The sequence below is a fragment of the Sus scrofa genome, chromosome 10 (assembly GCF_054392235.1).
Source record: "Sus scrofa isolate SSC_HxYL_T2T_F1_AM1 chromosome 10, Sscrofa_HxYL_maternal_Yorkshire_Landrace_v2.0, whole genome shotgun sequence".
Lineage (NCBI taxonomy): Eukaryota > Metazoa > Chordata > Mammalia > Artiodactyla > Suidae > Sus > Sus scrofa.
Window position 1 is genome coordinate 84,791,020 of NC_139392.1, and position 12,339 is coordinate 84,803,358.

Here is a 12,339-nt window from a genome sequence, read left to right on the forward strand (position 1 = left end):
GTGGGAAAGCTGTGAGGGTTGCTAAGGCCATTCAATAAATATTTCTGGGCATGTTTATGTCCTGGAGCCCTTTGGGGTGTAATATGGCCCCATGATTTGCTTTGGTTAGTGACATGTGTAGGTAAGACACTGCCATAAGAATTGGTAGATACATTCTCTCCAACCTATGCAGGAATAATGGAAGTACCTCCCAAGATAAAGCTTTAACACATGTAGTGTTCACTCCACAAAGTGTCTACAGCTCTATACTCTCTTTCTAATCCGAGTGATGCTATGAAATGATGCCTTTTGTTTGGCTGTAACAAATCTTTACTATCAACTTCTGTTTTAATAATGCCCCCCCCAAGGTGTCCATGTCCTAATTCCTGGAATTTGTAAATATGTTACCTTGTATAGCAAAAAAGGACTTTGCAAATATAATTGAGTTAAGGATCTTGAGATGGGATTATCTCTCTTCCTGAATTATGCGGGTCAACCCAATGTAACTAAAGAGAGAGGCAGACAAGTCAGAGATGTGACCTCGGAAGTGGAGTTTGGTGAGTTCCCTGGTAGCTCAGCAGATGAAGGCTCTGGTGTTGTCGCTGCTGTGGTGGGGCTTCAATCCCGGCCCCACGTCTGCAGGCTGTGGGCGTGGCCAGAAAAATAAAAAAAGCAGAGTTTGAGGGACAAAGTTGCTGGAAGAGGCTATGAACTAGGGAAACTGGGGAAGGCAAGGAAACAGACTGTCCCCTAGAGCATCCAGAAGAATGTGGCTCTGTGACACTTGGATTCTTGCCTGGGGAAGGCCCATTTGGGACGTCCAGCCTCAGAACCACAAGATCGTGGATTGTGCCTCTGTGTCATTTTAAGCTTCCTAGCTTGTGGTGTTTGTTAGAGTGGTGATAAGAAATGAATAGACCCAATCGCTTATTATTTGATCTCAAGAGGGACACAGCCAAGGAGTGTGGTGTAACTGCCGATGTGACACTCTCATAGGTGTTTGCCTTGTCTGCCTTATAGTTCTCAAAGAAGTTGGTGTTGCACAACCAGATGTGTGCTTGTCACTAGAATAAGTCACTTGCCCATTGCAGATCCAAGAACGGCCACCTGGGGCCATCACAGCGTTGAGAGAAGATTCTGGGTCTGTGACGCTCTTCCAAGGCTGTACCGGGTCTTGTGTCATCCACTCATCCTGAAGCTCCTTGGAAACACATCTTAGGTCACTTAGCATCTCCCCACAGGCATCAACACGGCGTTTTAAGGCAAGACAGTGCCCTGTACCACATCCTAATTTTGAGGGCTTCCTATATGCCTGATACAAAGATTAATAAGACCGTGTGTTGGCTCTTCCAGCGCACAGTCCGGGGGGGAAAGAGATGGATACAAACACACAATTGCCATGTTGTGTGGCAAGGGTGACACCTGAGGGAGATGAATGGAGACCCTTGCTCTGCACGCCTGAAGCGGGGGGGCAGTAACTCAGTGTGGGGGGCAAGGAAGCTTCAGAGAGGAGTGAGGCATTTCCTTGCGTCTTGTTTTTTTCTGTTTCTTTTTTGGCTGTGTCTGTGGCATGCAGAAGTTCCTGGGCCAGGACTCGAATCTGTGCTACCGCAGGGACAACACCGGATCCTTAACCTGCTAAGCCCCCAGGACCTTCCCGGCTGCATCCTGACAAGGGGTCTGCTAGTAGAGAAGGACCTCCCAGGCAGGGGGGCAACATATTCAAAGGCACGGTGTGTGTGTGTGTGTGTGTGTGTAGGTGTTTGCAGAACAGTGAGAGGTGAGTGTGGCTGGAATAGAAAAGCTCAGAGAAGCTGGTACGAGTCACGTGGCACACACCTTCATTTCCAAGTACAAGTCCGGGCGTTGGACAAGCTGAATGGTTCTCAAGGCTGCTGAGTCAGACGCTCTAAAGGGGGTCCAGCATTTTAGAAACAGATTCTACCATACAACCAGGATCAAACACACTGACCTAGATGGGCTCACAGCCTCTAGAGCAGAAATGACATGAGGCTAAGGAATGATAGATACTTTTTGTGTGGTTCTAACAAATCCTGTTAATATTAACTTCTCTTTTAAGGAGATTATCTCTAAAAACAGATTTTTTTTTTTTTTAACTAACCAAATACGAATGAAGTCTATGTATCTTAAGGCTTAAATAAATATTTTATGCTTTAAGAGTAGATAGATTATAAGATAATAATTATAGAGTTCCCACTGTAGCTCAGTGAGTTAAGAACCTGACATAGTCTCTGTGAGGACACAGGTTTGATCCCTGGCCTCGCTCTGTGGGTTAAGGATCTGGCATTGCCACGAGCTGCAGTGTAGGTCACAGGTTCAGCTCAGATCATACTTGTTTGTAGACTCAGGAAAACTTTAGCGTCTTCTTGTGGAATGAATCTCACTTTTTGGGTCTTTGGTCAAAGACTTGTCCCTTCCTTTAGGTTCCCAGAGAAAGAATAGGTTTCTGTGCCCAAAAAATGTTATTCTAAAATTCTAAAACTTGAGCAAAGTTCCAGCATCAGGTAAGATAGTATAAGTTTCCTTTGAAAGATACACATATTGACACACATTCAGGATCCCAGCCCACCTGTCTCCAGGACTGCAAGGTGACAGTTTGACTGTGTGTTCTCAGAAAGTCACACCCAGATTAGGCCACCACAGGACAAACCTTCATTTTGGGGTGAGTTGGTTTCACTAAATAAACATTTCCTGAAGAAAAAAAGAATATTTTAAATTTTAATAGCTTCTATTAATAATACGATATGATTAGGTCCTTCTAGGTTTACAGGTTGGGTTTAATTTCTGGTTTAAAAGAATCATATCCTGTGTACCCAGTTTTTCTTTTTTCTTTTTTTTTTTGTGATATCTTTACAAAGAAAGAAAAAGTAGGGTTCTCAAAACAGCCTTGTGTGGTGAGGCCTTCACTTCAAAACACCCAAGCATGAAATTCTCCCTTCGACCAGGTGAGGGCACCCCTGTCCTCCCAAATGTTTACTCAAGGTGACCAAAAACAAAAAGAAAACAAAACAAAACAAAAACCCCCACCATACTTCCCACCCACCCACCCCCCAGCCAAACCCACTTCCATTTAAATAAGTCACACTGGATGACAACAGCAGTTTGCTGAGTTAATTTCTGTTTGTATTTTGTTGTTTCATTCTAGATCATAATGTCATTTTCAGTTGCAAAACTCTGAATTCCGGATTCCACGTCCAAAAGTTCTGGTTCAGTTGGTCTGGGGTGCCACCTGGGCTTGGTGTTTTTAAGAGGTACCCTGAACCATTTCCAGTGTGTAGGCAGGGGTGAGAGCTACTGACTGGGTGTTAGTTAATTAGAAACAGGTTTATTAGGGGCTGAAGGTTGGAAATTGGTTTTCTAATTTATATTAGTTTACGGTCCACCCAAGTGTTCAGTAAGGAACTGTAAAGAGATACCTTCGTCCTTGGTGAATAATGGTTCTCCCCAAGGCTTGGAAAGCCACTGATACGTGTTCATGTAATTAACACCTCTTCTGACCTTGCTCTTGCCTGGCTGGTCCTTCTTCCCTCCATCCTTCTCTGGCCACGTCATTCGGATACCACTGCCCTCTTGGGGGCATCTCCTGGGGCCTGTGGTTTATTTTAAAAAACTTTTTTTGCTGTAACTGCAGCATGCGTAAGTTCCGGGTTAGGGATTGAACCTGTGCCAATGCAGATGACAATGGCAAGTCCTTAACCCACTGAGCCACCAGGGAACTCCCTGGGGCCCGCGGTTTAAATCAGCTGAGCTCATCTCCTTCTTCCTTGGTCCTCTCCCTCCAGACAGTTTCCTGGGGATCACCACACTCTATCTCCTGCTCCAGCCCAGCTCTTCACTGCCACCCTCTTCCTGGTGGCTCCAGGCCTCTGCTGACCAGAGCAGATGCTCCCCACTTTGGGGCCCTCTCTCAGCATGACTCCATCAGCCAATGACCCCTTCCTTTCTCTCCGTCACTGCAGCTCCTCACTACCCAGCAGACAGACTGTGTCCTTGGGCCTTTGTATCAACAGGGAAAGTTTGAACATGACCAATTATTGTGTCTCTGTGGATGCAGGCAGCGCAGAGCTGGTGGGCCAGCCCATGATGGCCAGGGGCCTGAGGGGCAAACCTGCCCAAAGCCCTCCTGGCAGCCTCCCAGGCTGTGTGTTCCTGCGTGGGTCAGCGTGGACTGGGCTCTGGTAGGACTGCAGGATGGGGTGAGCACAGCTGACAAAGCTTGTCAGGGATGGATGGACATCGCAGTGGTGGCTTAGGGACTTAGGCACCAGGGCAGCCGGGAAAGGCCTAGGGAAATAAGAGTGACACAGAGGATCTGCGGCTTCTCAGCCCAGCTCTGCTCCTGCTGCGTGACCTTGGGCCAGTCCAGGCCCCCTTGGGCGTCAGTTTTCCTGGCCTGTAAAATGAGGCACTTACGGTGCTCGCTGAAGGGCGGTGGCTCTGGATACAAGGCACCTCCTGATCCCTGCTGGGTCACAGTCTTGCCACCGCTCCTTGTTCACAGAGCAGCAAGGATGTCCGAAACCCCTTTAGGCCTCAGGATTACGTAGGTGATGTCTCAGCTCTTACTAGTTCACACCTCCTGGACCCCAGCGCCTCCTTCCTCCAGCCCCACCAGCCACGCTGATGCTGAGGAGCAAGAAGCCTTCAGATGTGGTCTGCAAGAAGCACCTCCTTCTCCACGTGCCCCTCAGGGGCCAGGCCTTCCCACGCGGTAGCACCGGGGCATCCTCCCCCGCCCTGGTTCGATCCTCAGAGCTGGAGTCTCACCCCTCCCCTTTGGCTGAGCCTATCCTGGCACAGATTCTATTCCTTGGTGCCTTTCCCTGAACACCTGGCTGGACGGAGTGGGCGGGGGGGTGGCCCGCGTTCCTCCCAAGCCTGCAGCATTCGTGCACCGCACCGAAGGGCATCCCCGACTCAGCGGATCAATTTCATGATGGGAAACTGTCCGGGCTCAGGAAGTGGGAAAGGGCGCCTCGAAGTGCCCCTTCAAGAGGGTCTTCATGGTTTAGTCTTTCTCTTATTAAGCTTTGGTGTTGGGACTCTGGTGAGTAGCTCATTCTTGAAATAAAAGTTAACTCAGACGATACTTTTTAAAGAGACTGTTGGATTTCAATACGGCTTCCTTAGATGTTTCGCGTAACTCTTGTATTGAGGGTTTAATTCAGTTGAAGTCTTGTGGGGCCTTAAACCCATGTAGGTTGGGGATCTTTTTTTGTTTTTTTTGAGATAGAGTTCAAAATTATGACTACAAATAGCTGTATGCCTCTGTGCGGGGACCAGGCCGCACTGCGGCGTTGGGGGGTGGTGTTCAGTATCTGAAAGAATTGAGAGCCTGGCCCATCCTGCGTGCTGGACCTTTGCGGCACCGCGAGGTGGCGGTATTGTATCAAGTGTGGGAAGCTGATCGCCAGAGGAGCTGGGTGGAGAGTCTCCCGGGACTAGAAGTACCTCTGCTTAGAATCGTCTTGTGTGCTCACAATTGTTTGAGGCTCCCCGTGTGACTTTTCTTTTGGCCAAACAATCCCTTCCCGCCAACTCTGAAGGATTCCAGAAACCTTCGACACTTACCAGTGCAGGTGAAGAAATTAATAGGGACAAAGTTTGGCCCTTAAACGTTTTATACACTTCCCCCTGCGTTTTATGGTACTTTCGAATTGCATTTATTATAAAACAAAGTGTTTCACGTAACTTCTCCCACAAATAATTTTCATGAGCTTTGGCTTTTCTAATGGTTTTAACCATATGAGACTTTATTGACATCCATCTTCTAGCCACAAGTAATCATATCCCCTCCTGTGCCCCGTATGTGACAAGGCTTTCAGAAACTAACACGTGTTCCATGCTCAAGTGAGGGACCCATCTGTTCATCTAATGCAAATGGCCAAATACTCATCCTCCCTTTTCCCATCCCCCACTTGGGATGCTTTGGGGATATCATTTGGGTACCGGTGATGCTACAACTCAACTTTTAGCTTTGAAGGCAAAGACCCAGCATTTGTGTTTTCATATCCGTCTCTCTGGTTACAGGTGCAGGTCTTCCTCCTGAAAGAGGTCCTCAAAAATGCCAGTGGGGTTTTCCATCTATTAAGCTTGCTTCTGCTATTAAGCACATTTAGAACCACTTTCTGAAAGTTCTCAAATATGGCATTTTACAAGGCTATGTTGAAGAATTAGTGAAAGAGAAAGGCTTCAGAGTGGAACGATTTGCTGTGGCGTAGTTGCAAACATGTCAGTGACGAGCATATTGCCAGACTAGGAATCCAGTTATGTTAACCAGCCATCCCACATATGTGGTAATGACTATGGAATCTGCCCTCCAAACTTTCTAAATGAAAATGCACGTTTATGGCTGGTTTTCCGTCCCTGAGAGTACATGAGAGTCACCCCAGGAGTCAGATGCCGGCCACTCAGTGGTACCCACGTTACAAAATACTAATTCTTTCATGAATAAAACTGCAGCAGGCAAAGATTTTACAGTGGCTCTGACTTTAAAAAATGTAAACGGCAGTGATAGCTAGAGTAGGTGTTCTGACCGCATATCTAATTTTAAAAATCCAATTAACACCAGGAATGACTCTGGAAAGGATTTGCAAAATGTTTCTACCAAGAAACTTGTCTTAAAAGTCTCTTATATGAGAAAGATCAATCAAAGAAGTAGTTTCCATTCCATTAATTAAAGGAAAACATTTTTGAGCCACTAAATATTCCTATTAGGAAAAGGAAAGAGAACAAACTTCTTAGCAGGATACAGTGAACAAGTCCCCACCCCAGTGTCTGACGTACACCCCCACCCATCATTAGCAGGGTAGCTGCCCATTTCTTATCTTGATTGACAGGTTAATAAGGGACCTGGGGCTATCTTTTCAGTATGAACATACCACCTTACCAATTACTTTTAAATTATTGCTAATCTGTCAGAAAATAACAAGCGCTGGGAATAAAAATATCTGGAAAAGAGAAATGTCTGCTGAAGAAGCTTTTACTTCCGGTGCTTTTAAAAGGTTCAGTTCAGAAAACTTGCCAGAATTTAGTCAATAGAATTTAGGCGCTGGACGCTTTTTTTTTTTTTTTTAAGAAAAACTTGTAGTTTATAATAGTTCATTGGTTCAATTAGGAGCGAAAAAGAAGGGAGTTTTGTAATGCAATTGTCCAGCAAAGGAAAACGCTTTAAATTGGGGGATTATGTTCGTAGACCACCTGTAGGGCATTCAGAGCCCTTTTCTATAATGCTTCAACCCATGCCTAGCTGCCTGCAGGCTGGCTAACAATGCCGAGGAAAGCTGTATAAAAGGCTGCTCGCACTTGTGCCTCTGGTCTTCACTAACTGTTACAAGTCTTCCTCTCCCTCGCTCTCTCTCCTTTTTAAAGTAAAAGTCCCACATCCCTTTAATGGAGGAACTTTAAGGCTCCGCGGTGGCCAATTGGTCTGCACCAAGAGGAGCCGGGCAGCAGGGAAAGAAACTTCAGACTATACAGCACATTTGGAGAGGAGAAAAGATCAAAGTTTTTCAAACTCAAAAGACCAAGTTCCCTACAGATTAACCCTATTCATTTGGCTCCTCTTAAAGGAATGATGTGCTGAGCCACTGGGCAGACAGGTAAAAAGTTCAACAATTGCCAAAGCATTCTTCTGCTAATTCAACAGCCTTCTGCTCAAATAAATTAGCTTAGACTTGACAGAGGAACAATAGCTTTTTCTCTAGGAAAAGAAGCACACTGGATATACACAAGCCTGGAAGGTTATTAAGATGTTAACCCGTTAGTTTAATCCATTAAAGAGCGCCTGCTCCACTACCAGATTGTCAAGTGACTTGCACTGTAAAGTGTGATCGATGATTTAAAACATTAACCTCTACCCTTCAGCAGTGGGTTCAGTCCTGGAAGAGCAGGTGCTTTCAAAATCACGGACGCGAGAAAGGAACGTGGGGTTTGAATCCTTTAGTGATATTACACAAGATCGGTAACAAGGCCGGAGGGGAAGGCGTGTCTTGCCAGAGCTGCATTTACATACACTAAGGGGAGCGTTGTTCTCCACGGGCCAGAAAGGAGCTACCATTAACAACACCACGTTTTCGGAAAGGTGCAGAATCTCAGTTGTGAGTTCAGTTCAACAGCGATGAGGACTTTGCTAACAATTTAGGAAGGAAGCGTTTAACAGGTCATTTGTCGCCATGCCTGAGGTCAGGGTACATAAGGAGAAACCAGAAAATGTCTGTGTTTCCCAGGCGCCCTCAGCAAGTGCTTTCGGGGTGACAGTTTAGAAGAGGCAGGGGGGAGAGGGCAGTGTTTAAATCATTTATCAAAAGTCATTTTATTGACAAAATAGAATACTTATATTTGTTCTTACAGGGGTGGCCTCTAAACTTTTTACAAAAAATGTACAGACTGTATATCTTTGGATATGTACATATTTTACACGTTTTTTACAATTTAACAAATAATTATATAAATACATCCTCTAAGGTAAGAAACCCGTATTTACTTGGGGTGTATAATTAAGACATTTCTTGTTTGTTTACTTAAGGCATCTGCCTGGTCATTAAGAATACCCAAACCGTGCAATCCCGTTAGGCGGTGGTCATCCCTCCTCTAGGGCGTGTTAGAAGTAGGAGTTTACGTAGCAGAGACGAGGGAGAAAACTAGGTCCCCTCAGGTGAAATCTGTAGGTCTGGCTTCAAGCTCAGCAAATGGCAACCAGCGAGGGCTCCAAACTTTGGGTCCTGGAAACGCAGCAGCGGAGTTCACCCTCCTGTGCCAACAGAAATTAACGGCTGGCGGGAGGAACTCCTCGCCCGTCGGTGGAGGAAAGGGGGCTGGGTCTGGGAGCCTTCAATGCCAGGTACTTTGTTCTAAGAGAGTCCTCTAAGTCCCAGCTAATGGATACCATTAAGAGTTCATTATCATGCTAATAGCAATCAACACGGTGATAGGGTGGGAACCTCTGCCGTCGAGTGTCCTCGCCCCATCCCTCCTGGGCGCCCCCTCCCCTCTGCTCAGACCTGGGACAATGGCATCTGCTTTGGATAAGACACGGAGCTAGCCGTGCCAGATCGCCACGTCAGGCCGGTGCTGACGTCGCTGTAGAGGGAGCCCGCCCCGCCGCCCGGCCCCCCGCCCCCGCCAGCCCCCGGGCCACCGCCCCCCGGGCCGCCGCCCCCCGGGCCCGCGCCCGTGGCGCCCGCGCCCTTGCTGGCCCAGCAGCAGCGGGTGCACAGCGCGCGCCACGACTCGAGCGTCTTGCCGGACCAGACCCACACGCCCGAGGTGATGCCCACCACCAGGCACATGAAGTACTTGAGCATGAAGACGGCGTAGTCGGGCCGGCGCGCCTGGTCCGGCTGCAGGTCCCGCAGGCATGGGCAGTTGTGCGTGGCCTCCCAGCGCGGGCGGTTGTGCTGTTCGTAGAAGAGACAGGCGACCACGACAGCGGCGGGCACGGTGTAGAGCACGGTGAAGAGGCCCAGGCGGATCATGAGCTTCTCCAGTTTGTGCGTCTTGGTGGGGCCTCCCTGCTGCTTGATGACCGAGCGGATGCGGAAGAGCGACACGAAGCCGGCCAGCAGGAACATGGTGCCGATGAAGAGGTAGATGACCAGCGGCGCCAGCACGAAGCCGCGCAGGTTGTCCAGGCTCTGGTTGCCCACGTAGCAGATGCCCGCCACCGGATCGCCGTCCACCGAGCTGAGCGCCAGCACGGCGATAGACTTGACGCTGGGCACGAGCCAGGCGGCCAGGTGGAAGTACTGCGAGTAGCCGGCGATGGCCTCGTTGCCCCACTTCATGCCCGCCGCCAGGAACCACGTGAGCGACAGGATCACCCACCAGATGGAGCTGGCCATGCCGAAGAAGTAGACGAGCAGGAAGACCACGGTGCACAGCGCCGGGCCCGTGGTCTCATAGCGCACGTGCTGCTCCACGGCGCCCAGCTCCTCGTACTCGCCGCGCCCTCCCGGGCCGCCCGCGCCCGCTCCCGCCGCGCCGGCTCCCGCCGCCGCGCTGCCCGCGCCGCCCGCGCCGCCCGCAGCCCCCGCACCGCCGCTGCACGCCACCTTCTCGTGGCCCGCCACCAGGCGCACCAGGTAGCCGACGGACACGAAGAGGTAGCAGGCCGAGAGGAAGATGATGGGCCGCTCCGGGTACTTGAAGCGCTCCATGTCTATGAGGAAGGTGGAGACGGTGGCGAAAGTGGACACGAAGCAGAGCACCGACCACAGGCCGATCCAGAAGACGGTGAAGGCGCGCTCGTCCTGGCTGAAGAACGGGTTGTGGCAGGGCAGCGCGCAGTTGGCGATCTGGCCGGTCTTGACGCGGTTGTAGAGAGGGTGCCGCTCGCTGGACACGCTCACCATGGGAGCGCGGCATTGGCAGCCCGGCTCGCAGGGCGCCGCGCCGCCGCCAGGGGGCCGCGCCTTCCCGCCGCCACCACCGCCGCCGCCGCCGCCGCCGCCGCGCGCGGGGGGCGCAGCCGCGTCCCCGCCGCCGCCCCTGCCGCGGGACGGGGGCCGGGCCCCCGGCGGGCGGCCGTGGCCGCTGCCGGAGGGCGGCTGCTCTCCGGGCGGCGGCGGCGGCGGCGGGCGGCGCGGTGGGCTGGGCGCGGCCGTGGTGAGGTCGGTGCGGTTGTAGTCCATGCACAGCGTGTCGGGGTTGCCCTGCTCGGGCAGCCGGTCGCAGCGCATGCGGTCAGGCCAGGCGAAGCCGTACTGGCGCATGAGGGGCGCGCAGCCGGCCTTGGCGCGCTCGCACACCGAGCGGCAGGGAGGCAGGGGCTTCTTGTAGTCCTCCAGACAGATGGGTGTGTACATGCTGCACAGGAAGAACTTGAGGTCGGGCGAGCACTGGATCTCCACCAGCGGCCAGAATTGGTGCACCTCCAGGCCCGCCTCGTCCTGCGTGTCGTGGTTGAACTGGTTGGGCATGTAGGTGTAGTTGTAGCCGATGCCCTTGCACAGCGGCACGGTGATCTCCTGGCACGCCAGCTCCTTGGCCGAGGCGGCCGCCGCGCCGCTCGAGCGCTGCAGCAACGCCAGGGCGGCCAGCAACGAGGTCACTTCCAACAGGTAACCCCACTCCATGCTGCGCGCCTCGGCCCCGCGCCCTCGCCCTCCGGGTGGCGCGCGGAGGGGCGCCGGGGATCCTTCGAGAGCGCGGGAGAGGAGAGCGGGTGCCCGGCCGGGCTTTCTCCTGCCTCTCCCAGGAGGGGCTCTCCCGATAACCTAGTCCCTTCTCGGGACGCGTCCGCACGGCGCTGCGGGAGAGGAGGGTGGCTGCCGGAGGGCGCCCGGGTCCGCGGGTCCACCCCGCTCACTCCGGCCAGGGTCAGCCCTTGCGGGGCAGAGTGACCGGCCCCCAGCTCATCGTCTCTCCCTTGCTCGCTTTCTCCGCACTCCGGTGACTTTGCCGGGTACCGAGGGCGGCGGCGCAGCAAGTTTCCTCTCGGGCCGCGGTGCGCAGTCAAGATGGCTGGGCCAGGCCGCTCCGCGCTGGGTCAGCCCCTGCGGCCCCTTTTCGGCGTCCCGGGGCTCATGCTTGACCCCAAGGCCGCGCGGCTGCCGCCGGGGTTCGGAGCCCGCCTCCGCCGAAGCCGCCGCCCTCTGTCCCCTGCTTCGGTCCGTCTGTCCGCTGCCGGGATGACGGGCCCCGCCTCCGGTGGAAGTCCGCGCCGCGCTCCGGCCAGCAGTCGGGCGAGGTGTCGGCGGTCCTCTTCTCGCTGGACACCCGGAGCCAAATCCAGGCCGGAAGGCGGAGCGGACACCTGAGCGGCGCGCCCGCGCCCCACTGTTGCCGCTGCCGCCGCCTCCGCCGCCGCCGCCACCTCCGCCTCCTCCTCCTCCTCGGCGGGAGCAGCGCCCCTCGCCAACTTCCCGCTCCGGCCCCGCTGCGCCCGGGCCGGCTCATGAATATTTATACGGGGCGGACTCGGTCTCCGCCCGCGACCCGCGCGCCAATCCCGGGCGCGGGGCGGAGTCTGCGCGCTCCCCAGGCCCAGCCTTCCTGGGGCGGGCCCGGCTGTTCGCGCCGCCGTGCACGCCGTCTGCGGCCAGAGTTTGGGTAACCTTGGGATTGACCGCAGACACTGACGCTTTGCCACCACGGTCCCCATCGTGCTCGATGTGTCGAAGTCGGGGTTCCATTTCCCCGAGTCTGCGCTTAGGGACTGGGGACGAGCCTTTATGCAAGCGCGACCTCGGAGGCCCGTTTCGAACTAGTCAAGCCCCTGCTTTCTCCGTCCCCCAAATGTGGGCGACCTCCTGGCAGCGGGACCACCCCCCACTCCCCCAGCCGGCCAGTGAGCGGGGGCGTTGCGGGGGACCGAGAAAGGGATGCCTTTCTTGGGGT

At 53.1% G+C, this 12,339-nt stretch overlaps 1 protein-coding gene across 1 annotated transcript; it reads right to left on the reverse strand.

Annotated features, from left to right (window-relative positions):
* Positions 1 to 8,285: 8,285 nt before the first annotated feature.
* FZD8 (frizzled class receptor 8) lies at positions 8,286 to 11,880 on the reverse strand. The gene has a single exon (XM_021064988.2). The coding sequence runs from the start codon at positions 11,073 to 11,075 to the stop codon at positions 8,997 to 8,999; it is 2,079 nt and encodes a 692-aa protein (XP_020920647.2). The 5' UTR covers positions 11,076 to 11,880; the 3' UTR covers positions 8,286 to 8,996.
* Positions 11,881 to 12,339: the final 459 nt, after the last annotated feature.

Excerpts from the sequence above, each read along its gene's own strand:
- FZD8 (XM_021064988.2), bottom strand. The coding sequence starts at position 11,075 with ATGGAGTGGGGTTACCTGTTGGAAGTGACCTCGTTGCTGGCCGCCCTG.